The sequence below is a fragment of the Eumetopias jubatus genome, unplaced genomic scaffold, assembly GCF_037043125.1.
Source record: "Eumetopias jubatus isolate StellerSeaLion01/CBP00866 unplaced genomic scaffold, mEumJub1_p1.0 scaffold_7, whole genome shotgun sequence".
Lineage (NCBI taxonomy): Eukaryota > Metazoa > Chordata > Mammalia > Carnivora > Otariidae > Eumetopias > Eumetopias jubatus.
In genome coordinates, this window is record NW_028274813.1 from 102,435,673 (window position 1) to 102,447,997 (window position 12,325).

The 12,325-nt window shown below is 32.4% G+C and overlaps 1 protein-coding gene across 4 annotated transcripts in view; it reads right to left on the reverse strand.

The window, feature by feature from the left end:
* The window catches only part of VPS13C (vacuolar protein sorting 13 homolog C), a 182,107-nt gene that overhangs the window by 161,114 nt on the left and 8,668 nt on the right, over positions 1–12,325 (reverse strand). For all 4 annotated transcript variants that reach the window (XM_028099926.2, XM_028099927.2, XM_028099928.2 and 1 more), the window contains exons 2-5: positions 8,515–8,558; positions 5,830–5,872; positions 2,990–3,085; positions 1,509–1,610 (exon numbers count right to left, since the gene is read on the reverse strand). In XM_028099926.2, coding sequence (XP_027955727.1) covers positions 1,509–1,610; positions 2,990–3,085; positions 5,830–5,872; positions 8,515–8,558 — 285 coding nt within the window. The remainder of the gene's footprint in view (positions 1–1,508; positions 1,611–2,989; positions 3,086–5,829; positions 5,873–8,514; positions 8,559–12,325) is intronic.

Genomic DNA, 12,325 nt, shown 5'->3' on the forward strand with positions numbered 1-12,325 from the left:
ATATTCATAGAAACTAGAAAAATAATTATATGCAGTCAAGATAATTAAATTTATTGCAATTAAAAAAAATCAACATATATCCCAATTATCCCATATATCCCAATTCATTTCTTTTATTTTTTTAAGATATTATTTTTAAGTAATCTCTACATCCAACATGGGGCTTGAATCCACAACCCCAAGATCAAGAGTCACATGTTCTACCAACTGAGCCAGCCAGGCACCCAGAATTCATCTCTTTTATACTCAAAACATTTTTCTGAAAAATCTAAGATAATAATGTTAAAACTGAGTATCACTTTCTGAATTTTAGTTCTATCCCAGCAAAACCTAAATTTTATCATCCACGAAGCTACAATGTAATTATTATATATTATACAAGCCTAATAGTCCTAGTTACACAAACTTAGTGCCACAGATGTTCAGCTCTTATAAATATATCAAGTCATCCTTAAGAGCCTCTCTGCCAGGCCTAAACATATAAATTTCCTAAGCATTAAAGACCCAGGAGTCAAAATTTCATAGGTACTCAATATAAAACGTATAGCATGTTATCATTTGCCAATTAAGCTGTAAACTACTAGGAGAGACTATACATGCTTTTTCTTACAGTTCACTGTTAACACGAAAATATTTTTAAATAATCAGTTATTTCCATCCAAAAATAAAAAAAAGAGGAATTTGGGGTTTCTGAAAAGGAAAAATATAACTTAATTTTATATGTACATAATAAATTATGTGTGTATAATTATGCTATACTATACATATATTATGATACATTTTATTGTATGTATCAGTTTATCTAATTATATGTCAATATGCCTACTGATGAATATGTATCATTAAATACACTGTGCTGGGGCGCCTGGGTGGCTCAGTCGTTAAGCATCTGCCTTCAGCTCAGGTCATGGTCCCAGCGTCCTGGGATCGAGCCCCGCATCAGGCTCCCTGCTCAGCGGGAAGCCTGCTTCTCCTCCCACTCCCCCTGCTTGTGTTCCTGCTCTCGCTCGCTCTAATAAATAAATAAAATCTTTAAAAAATAAATAAATAAATACAGTGTGTTAAAAAATATGCTTAATCTGACCTGTATCAAGAAAGAAATGAAATTCTAGTGCTCTCCAAGTCTTCCTCCTCATTTTATGGTATTATTTCCACATATACTAATTAACCAAAAGGGAATAAAAGTAAATAATCACACTGAATTGTCATAAAACAAAACCATTTTCATCTTGCTTTATTTAGCACACAAAAGTAATAGAAAAAAGAATACTGTTTTCATAAAAATACAGATTCTTAAACTGCATATCTCAATATTTTGAGATATGATTTTAAAAGAATATTCTTTCTTTGGAACTACAACTTACGGAGGCTTATGAAAGCCTCCTCTCTACAGTGCATTAAATATATCTAAAATACAGCTATACGTAAGTTTATCTAAAACATAAACATATTGTATCACTTCTTGGTCTTTTGGCTAAGATCATGTGTAAAACATAAATATATTGTACCTTTCTCCGCTGCTTTTTGGAGGGCTTCTTCAATTCGGGATAGCTCTTTCTGTTTAGTATCTTGCAAGGATTTTTCTTCTTTTTCAGCATCATATTTAATACCTAAGAATATATAGTGAGCTCACACACTAGGAAATGCAATTATTAAATAAAGAAGAAAAGTTCAACCTCATGATGATTGTGTGTTTATACTGTAAGTCTTATAAGCCATTTTTTTGTAACTCAAAAGAGCTGCATTCTTAAATTAGTTTTACAAAAAGTTTAAACATAAATAAATGATTCCTATTTACTTACAAAACTTTTATCAAAACAGAAAGGAACGAAAGAAAGGAATTAAAGCAAGAGAGGAAGAAAGGAAAAAGGTTAAGAGGGGGAAAGAGTGAGCAGAAAGGCGAAAGGGAGAAACAGAAGGAAGGCAGAAAATATAACAGATAATTTCCAGTTATTTTGTCTGAAGGGTAAAATTTTGAGTAACTATAAAAAATATGTAACATCCAGTACTAGCTGGTATCAATATAGATTAATAAAAAGACTTTCAGAAAGTAATTTAAGAATATGTATCAACAATCAGAAAATATATATTTCCTTTTTATCTAGAAATCTCATTTTTGATAGCGTATCCTAAGGAAATAACACAAAAGAACAAAAAAAGATATCTATAAGAATGAGGTGTTTATAATGTTCAATCTAAGAGTCCAAAAGAGTAGGCAGCTCACAGCCTTTCAAAATTACCACTATCACATATCAAAAATATATACATTAAGTAAAAAAACAGATCCATATAATGTGACAAATGCTGTATCAAATCAAATATGTATACAGTAAAGAATGAAAAGCAAAATATAAAAATAGAAGTTTTGTTTGCTTTATAGTTGGGAAAACAAGTAATTCTTCCCTAAAATATCCAAACTTTTCTTAACATTATATTGTTCTTATAACTGAAAAACCGGTTATAACAAAATATATTGCCTAAATAAACACTACTGCTTTACATACAACATTCATTAAAAATTAAAACACTTTCATTTACTATTTCACACACATTTTTGAATGCACATACTCTCAAAATCAGAAGCAACAAAATAGAGAAAAAAAAAATTTCCACACTTTAAATCTGTAGATTAGCACATCAGTAGATTAGCACTTTTTAAACTTACTTCATTTCATTCTCCAAAAGTAAATTATTTAATGCATCTCAAACTTAAAATGAAGACTTAGTTGCAAAATAATTATTCACAGAGAAGAGAATAAATTTAACAAATGGTTGGAATTATTCTTTCCAACATCATAAAAATATTTTACGTACAATTGTGGCAATATATATGTGTATACAGGTAAAAAAGTATCTATATTTGTGCATGTATATGATTAGTTTATTTAAAGTATCTTCTATTTTATTAAACATATTAAAATATTTAACCAAGGTAACAACTTAATTTCACTATGCTGTTGCTGAATGGTTATAACCTAAAACAACATACTTGCTCCAGGGACAACGAGCAGGTATAGTCCCTCTAGGGTCGCAATAACTGCTTCTCCATAAAGGTTCTTCCAAGGAATCTTCAAAGTTAATTTATCTAAAGAAATATAATTTCAACCTTTAATTCTTATTTGGGCTGCTCCAGAAGATACACATTTCCCACTTTCCATTTAGAGAAAAAGTATAACAAAACCCTTCACACATATGGTATGTATATCACTCAGAAAAAAATGAAAAAACTCCCAACACTGAAGTTTGCAAAGATCTCTTCCATATTAATTACTATTAGAAGTAACTATTCATACTGTGCTTTATACTTTTCCAACTTTCTGGTATCACTTCATTTGATATTCCCAACATATATAATGATATAAGCTATCATTTCAATTTTGAAAATAGTAAACTTATTTCCAGAGAACTTAAATAAATTACATAAGTCTACCTAAGTCATCAGTGTGGATGCCAGAGTGACTCAACTACTTATATCACCAGAATCACTGGCACCTTTAAATAAAAATGCCCAAAGTTCAAAGAACTGTTTAACAGCATAATAAGCAGAAGAGGAAATAAAATAACGCAATGTAAGAGAGCATATTCTGATTCACCAGCATGGCTTATGTAGGTAAACTAGTTTTACCTGGGAATCTATTCCCAGGGTTAAAATCGCAAATTATTTCTCCATTTAAATTTTACTTTTCTTCTGTTTATCAACCTGTTGAGTTTCCAAAATAGCTCCCATGTCAGGGGAGTCTAGAGGTAATGCCATTTCTAAGTCTAATGACTTTATAGTGAGAACCACCTATATTTATAACAGATACTGTTACATATGTAGCTAACTCATAAACTCCTAAAAAGTTGATTTGAGGGGTGCCTGGTGGCTCAGTCCGTTGAATATCTAACTCCTGATTTCCACTCAGGTCATGATCTCCGAGTCCTGAGATCAAGCTCTGCAATAGGCTCCATGCTGGGCATGGAGTCTGCTCAAGATTCTCTCTCCCCTACCTCCTTTTGCCCCTCCCCCTGCTCACATGCACACTGTCTCTCTCTAATAATAAAATCTTAAAAAAAAAAGTTGATTTGATTGCCTTTATGGTATGAGACTGAAAAAGTCGGAAATGCCCCTTTAACTGTAGCATACCAAAAAAGGGATTGTCTGTCCCTTATACCTTTTCTTCTCTCCATTTACCCTAATTCATTATCCTCCCATCCTTCATTATCCTGAATTCCACTGGAATTAAGTTAGTTATATCACTGCCTCCCATTTATAGAATAGGAAATTTTTAAATCTTTAAGTAAAAGGATAACCAAGAAGCACCCACAAATATGTCTAGCTCTTAGAAAACCAAAACATTCTTGAGCTTACTTAGCCACACTGACTTTACAGGTTAGGTGTAATATCTTAACCTAAGAGAAATTTAACTAATATAAATGCTCCATAAACCAAAAAAGGGATAAATATTTTAAACAATATGCTTTTCATCCTTATATGTAAAGGGTCAGTGAGTAACCCTGAAGGGAGTCATTAAATTCTTAAAATACTTTAAAAGAAAAAAGAACAAATTCTGAAACATTAGCAAACCTTTTCTAAAATATAAACCTAGTTCTAATAACATAATGAATAATGTAAAAGTTCTTTAGTTAAATATGACTCATCCAGTACCCTAGAAACTCAATTTTAATACTATGTCCTAAAATTGGATCTAACTTCTCTGAAGACAAACATATATTCATCCTTGCCTCTCCCACAGCTACCTACGTCGTCTCACACATAACAATGTATGCATAAATATCTCAAATGTAAAAGGATGAATGAATGGCCTTAACTTTACTCTAGGATTTCAATTAAGCATGCAGGACCACAACACTTCTAGATATCACCACAGCTAAATATCACCACTTCACACAGCATAAGGCTTTGTATCACAGACAAACAAAAAAGATAATGCATGCCCTAGGGATGCTTTCAATCTAAGGGAGTGTCTCCTGTTTCAAGAGACAGAAACATAAAAACGTTACTTTACACGTATAGGTGATATAAAGTAGACTCAAACAGAAGTTTTCAAGTAATCACTAAGGGATGCTAGAACAGTGAAAGACAACGCCTTCCTTGAATACAAAATAAATGAAGCAGGAAAGCCACGTGGTGAAGTAGCAGGGTGATGGAAGTGGAAGGAATGATGGTGGCATAAGTGAAAATTCTAAAGTAACAGCAAATTGTCTAGGGCTGTAAATTACATTTTAAAAAAGTAAAAATCAGGTAATATGGAGCAGCTGAGAGGACTTCACGGGTTAACATTCTATTAAAAAATTTCTTCAACAAAGATGAAGGTTTAGCTATGGATGATCTTAGTGTTAGAGTTTAGCTGCAAAGACTTTCTACTTACCAAGACATATCCTCTATACCACGCTGCTGCATAATACAGCAAGTGAAATGATTGAACAAAACATGAGGGAAATAAGCTACACTTAAATTTTATTCACTAGAGCTTTGCAAATTAAATTATACTACTTTCACATATAAAGAAAAAGCATACAGAACTTAGATATCAATTTTGAAAATCAAGATATATTTTATGTAGTAAAACCAAAGCCTAAAAAGTATCATTGCAGTTCAAACATCCTTCCATTTTAGAGGGTAATTTTCTACCCTTTCGTCAGAAAGTTTGAAGTATTTATGTATTACATACAACATATATTAGGCCCAGAGTTCCAAAAGCTCTAACCAACATAAGCCAAAACCTCTCACATTTTTGTTCAAGCTAAAAAATCTTTTAGACTAAATAACATCAGAAAAATAAAAAACTAAAAGGATTAAGAATAATTCAAGTGAAGAGTACTTACCAATTTGGCCAGCTTTGACTTTAAAAGGAACATCGAACTCACTCTTCGAAAGAAAGAAAAAAATTTAAAAGACATCTTAAATTATTAAGCTCCCCCAAAATCACCTTTATATCATCATTTAAATACACAATCATCTTGAAGGAAAAACATGAAACAAATTTTCTGTATCTGAGTAACTCAGGGCATCCTGAAAAAAAAAAAAGTTTCTATGGACTTAAATTTGACTTTGGGGAAAGAATTCACAAGAGAAACAAAACTATAAATAGGAATGATAGGAAAAGAGTTTGTAGCTAAAGAAAGTAATTGGATAAACTGAATATTGTTTTAATAAACCAAACCAAGACAGATGGAAATGCCATGAACTTTTAAAATAATGATGGACACTGCTTATCTAAAATACTAGAATAGGAAAAGGAAGAGTCCTTTCACAAAAATTAGTTGAAAACAATAACTGAACAACTATTTTCACTCAAATAAAACACTTGGTAAATAAACAAAAGAATTTTAAAAGGAAAGGGAGAGTCTCCACTTATTATTTACCAAATTAGCATTTACTTTAGATTAAGTTACTACTGACAGGTACCAATCATTAATAAAAATGAACTTTCACTTATTTGGATTCCAAACCACTAGAAAGTACAAATAGCTTTTTTATTCACAGAGTACTAAACAATAACTGATATTCACAATGATCACTTGAGTTTTTAGAATTATTAAAAATTAAACCAATCAGAATGGCCTTTTTTGTTAGATGTACCTTAGTACATACTAATACTATCAACGTGGTGACTGAAATATAGTACTTCAGGTAACAATTAACTAAAGTAATCAATTTACCCAATCATCTGATCACTCAAGCATTCTAGGTGAACAGGAATTAAACATAATACTGATCTTTTCGTAGACCAAAAAACAAAATTCCTCTCTGGTGGTAAGAGAGCATCTCTATACACAAGGTAGCAGTGGCAAGTGCGGGAGGGGGGGATGCATTCAAGGGCATTCATATTATATTTTATGTTATGCAGGATATACAAACTCTAAACTATACACTTCAAAAAGTTTGGGCTCATGCTCACTTTGATCCTCATGAAATAATTTTTCACAAAAAATAAATGTAAAGAACCCATATTCAAAGTAAAACCTCACCAATCTAATTTAATCGGGGAAAGGAGGTTAGTTTGAATTAATGGAGAATGTTAATTACAAAATGATTTATTATATTTAACTATAACCCAAATTCAAACTAGGCCAACACAGAGTTCAATTTGTCTCTTAAGTATGTTAGATATATAACCTCCCACCGTAATTCTATTTATACTTCTTTCCTTCAAAATATTTTCCTAAAAAGGGAAAAAATAACCCTTACTCCAATCTCCAGCAAAAGAGTCTTAAGTTCTAAATTTTGGGGTAAAATTTAAAAAGTTGTAGCATCCTATATAAACAAAGGAAGGGAAAGAAAATTTAAATATTTTGAGGGCCCACTACTTGTCAGGCTCTACTTTTAATCTTATTCAAGCCACAAAAGCACAGACATGCTATATTATTTTGTATTATTAACTCCAATTTAAAAACGATTAAACTGATACTCACAGAAACTAAGAAACTTGCCAAAAGTCACATAGCTAGAAAAGGGCAGAGCTAGCACTGAAACCCAGGTCTGCCTCACTCCAAGATCCATGCCCTTTCCACCATGCCTGCCAAGTTGTTTTGAGTAGAACAAAATCAACTGTTATTCCTCATGACAAAGTTCTATTCTGGGGATCTTCCATATCCAAAACTGGCTTCCATGAGACCAATCATGTGAGCACTTTGGGTTTAAGACTCTCCTTAATTACACAGTTCATCATCATGTAGAAATCCAACCAGAAGTCAATGCTAGGATTATAAAACATACTGTAGCTTTTAGAAATCTGACCTATTAATTAAAGAATAAACTCATTCTAAGGCACCTGCGTGGCTCAGTGAGTTAAGAGTCTGACTCTTGATTTTGGCTCAGGTCATGGTCTCAGGGTTCTGAGACTATCAGGCTCCATGCTCAGCACACAGTCGGCTTGGGATTCACCTTCTCCCTCTACCTCTGCTCCTCCCACTCCTCACATGCGTGCACTCTCGCTCACTCTCTCTCTCTCTCTAAAATAAATAAATAAAATCTAAAAAAAAGAATAAATTCATTTGTAAGTGACTTCATAAAATCAAATTAAGTCCAATAGGCTAAAGCCTAACAGGGAGGGAGGGGAAGTAGGGGATGGAGCATGAGAATCCAAAAAAATCTACTTGACCTGTTAATATTACCATAATATTATAAGGCTGGACTGTCAAGGTATTTCCAAAATACAATTATTCATTTGATAAATTGTTAAAATCAAATTCTTATCTACCAAAAAATATGTAAAGATAATTCTGGAGAAAATTATTTAAAGTAAGACAAATGTCTACTACAAAGCTATTCAGTCAAATTAAGTCAAGGAAAAACATTCCACTTTCCAAGAAATACCATTTTGATCAACAGGGAAAAAAAAATCTAAATTTTTAATCTCAGATTTTCCTATAGCAAACAGTTCAACAAGTAATCCTTCTCCAAGTGACTCAAACACTATCTGGTACCTGGTACCAGATACCAAGTAACCAAGAATTTCTGAGAGCTTACCAAATTAACTGAGTAATCAACATAGTTTGAAAACTTACCAGAGCATTTTCTTTTATCTGTAGGTTATCTAAAGCCACATTACCTTTAAAAAAAATGAGGAAAAATATGAAGTTAAAACACCAACTAGTGTAACCTGTCATAATGCAGTACCAAACACTATGACATTATGCTAAGTGCTAAGAAGACAATAGGTAAGCAAAGCAAACTTCAAGAAATTAAGCAGCTACTAACACAAAGAGGTGCTATATATGTAAGCGATAGTGTATATGTGTGTATATATCTATACACATACACACACACATATACAGGTTAGCCCAATACAAAAGAAATTATAAAATACTTAAACTGGCTAACATTCAAGTAGACAATGAATAAGAATTTGGAGACTCTCAGACTAAAGAACTCTAGAACAAAAGAAAATATCTATCATTTTGAATGATTAAGCTAAAAACCTCAAAAAAAAAAAAACAGAGAAAGATGACTATTAGAACAGATCAATTATATTGCAACCCAGGATTCTCTCCTTAATTAAGGTATCAATGAACATTTTCTACAGGAATATAATGTTGGTCTTTCGAAACTCCAAACATGCTACCTTTCCAATGATTACTGTTTATGGTTCTAAAGTTACCTTTTTTTAAAGTAAACTCTACACCCCAATGTGGGGCTCGAACTCATGACCCCAGGATCAAGAGTCACATGCTCTACCAACTGAGCCAGCCAGGTGCCCCTATGGTTCTAATGTTAACTAGTCCAATCCTTCTTAAATCTATTTAAAGCCATCATGATACTATTACATGACTCCAGTTTTAAACACTGTACTTATATTTGTTGATACATTATACTTAAATATTCTTGCTTACATAAAAACCTAACCAAAAGAAAAAGTTTCCATTTCACTTAAATTCTCTAAAGGTTAATAAAACTACCATTTCAATATTAAATGCAAGCATTGAGTTATTCAGTTATATATTTACGACATTTATATTTTTAAAAATACTATACTTTCTATTCTATCCATAAATACTTTTCAATCAAGTAATTTTTCCCTCACAGTATTTTGGAATGAATTAAAAAGAATATTTAATTCTATTATGCCATTGTTAGGATGTACTTTTCCCCAGATCTCAGATTTTTTTCAAACAAAAAGCCCCTACTATGAGTTAGATGCTGAAAAGAGAAATGATAAGAACAACATCCCTGCTATTACAGAGCTTCCAGCCTAGCAAAGGAGACCAAATTTCTGAAATTTTGGAAATATTCTAGTGGCATTCCAGGAGATGAGTGCACAGATGCAAAGAAGGAGACACTTAACTGCCTACGGAGATCAAGAACTTCCCACCAAAGTGTAGGCTAGAAGGCCAAAGAAATATTTACCAGGTGGATAAGAAAAGAGGGCAAACACACGTGCATGAGTAAAACACATTTTAGAAACAACATGTGGTTTAGTGTAGCTAAAGGGTGTGAGAAAAGGATAGGAGATAAAGTCAGAAAGGTTGGCAGGAGCCAGACTAACAGAGCTTTTAGCATGAAAAGTTCAGACTGGTCACAACACAGAGATGAAATACGTATAATAGGGATGACAAATAGAACCATTACTCTGCTCTTCTAAGAAATAACCACGGATCTGTCCAAACAATTTAGCTACAAGGATATTGCAGTACTTGTTATAAGGGCAGAAAGAATGAATAGAAAGAAAGGAGGGAGGGAGGGTGGAGGGAGGGAGAACCTAAAGAACTAAACGTCCAAGAAAAAGGCATAAATCATAATACATCTATAATATAGAGCAAAAAATTAGATGTGGGAAAATATTCACAGAATATTAAGTTTTTTTAAAAAAGGGCAAAGAATGCCCAGATTGATCCAATCTGATATAATTTAAAGAGTATATATGCACACAAAGAAAACAACTGGAAGACTGACACCATAATGATCAGAGTGGTTATTTCCATATAATAAAGTTCATTTGCTATACATATATTTTAAATTTTCTAAAATAAACTGTTGAAAGCTGCAAAAAATGAGAGGAGGTAAGAAGTCTCACAAAAGGGAAGAAAATACTATCAGCATTATAATAGGAAGAAATGGAAAGAATATAGGCAGTCAAGCAGCTTCTACAATACACTAAAGAGAAAGGGGGGTCTGGGTGGCTCAGCCCATTAAGCATCTGACTCTTGATTTCTGCTCATGTCATGATCTCAGGGTCCTGAGATCAAGCCCATGTCACCAGGTGTCGCTCCATGTTGCCCAGGAGTCTGCTTAAGATTCTCCCTCCCTCTCCCTCTGCCCCTCTTCCTGCTCACGCATGCTCTTTCTCTATAAAAAAAAAAAAAGCAACCAAGAAAGAAAGAAGGAGAAAGAAAGAAAGAAAGAAAGAAAGAAAGAAAGAAAGAAAGAAAGGAAGAAAGAAAGAAAGAAAGAAAGAAAATATATACTAAAGAGAAATTAAAACCTGAAATAGTAACTTCAGGGTCAAAGAGGCAGAGTCAGAGTAAGAAGTTATTTTACAGGTAGAACTGACAAGATGATATTACAGACCAAATGCAGGGATAATAAAAACAGCTGTGGAAAACAGACATGTGTTCTGGAATTGGAAAAAAAAATCCTTAACAAGTATTATGTGTAAAAATTACATAAAAAGGAAAAATATTCCTGGATTTAATTCCATCAGATGATGAATTACAAATAATTACAACTGGGAACTCGATTCAAGCCAAAAGAAGTGAACTGCACAAATGTTAGTACATATTTGAAGCAATCCAAACTAGTTTAACAAGATCTAAGGCCCATACAAGAGACTTGCAAACTTGCTCATGAATTTGGATTGCTCGACCCAGTGATCCTCACTCATGGGTCAAGTGTCACCAAGAGTGCTCATAAATAATCTGCATTAGATATGAAGTAATTTTTTAACAATTATTAAGACACTAACATAATGTGTGTAAAAATATGAATGCGCTTATAAAAAGTGGACTATTTCTAGCACAGTGGCACTTTGATTCTTTAACAAATAGATGGTATTTAAAGGTGAAATACTGAAAACTACCAATACGGCTAACAGATTTAAACAACTATACTTAGAAAGTCAGACAAAGAGATAATAGTGATTCCTGCTAACAGGATTAAGGATCTTTTTAATTAATATGTTTCAGTATTTTCTAGTTTTTATAAAAATTTTTATAAATTAAAAAAAATTTTTTTTATAAAAAATCAAATATTATGTTAAAATTATACAAATTTTAGTAAGAACGGAAAACAAAACAAAGGTAAATTCTAATGTCAATAGAACCTCAACATATTTTATATACATTCCTCTTACATCTAATATCTACCTTACTTACAAGACACATTAAAAAAAAAATCTTATTTCTGCTTAGAGTCTAGCAAACAAATGCATACTTCCTCTCTGAAAAACGTGAAAGCTATCTAACAAACAGTAAATATAACAATGAACTAAGAATGACACATTCTATAAGTTATTTGCCCTGAAAGAGGAGCCACTAGCCCTAATACAAAGAAAAGGGGAGCAACAGCAGCATATTACAGATTAACACCAGGGTAAAAGTACATTCATTCAACCAGTAGCTGAGTACTTTATCTAGGTAAGGCACTGTGCTAACAGGTACTCTTCCACTAAACTGCATGCCTTTCTGTAGATATACATGCAGGAATTGAATGATCTATATCCTTAGAATACCAGAAATTGTTTATGTAAAAAATAATTTATAAGACTAAGAATAAAGCAGACCCCCTCCTAAATATCAACCATTTTATATTTAACTGAATACTAAGGAAAAAGGTAATATTTAATCTCTTGTTTCTAGTTCAAGATAACATAATAATTCCATA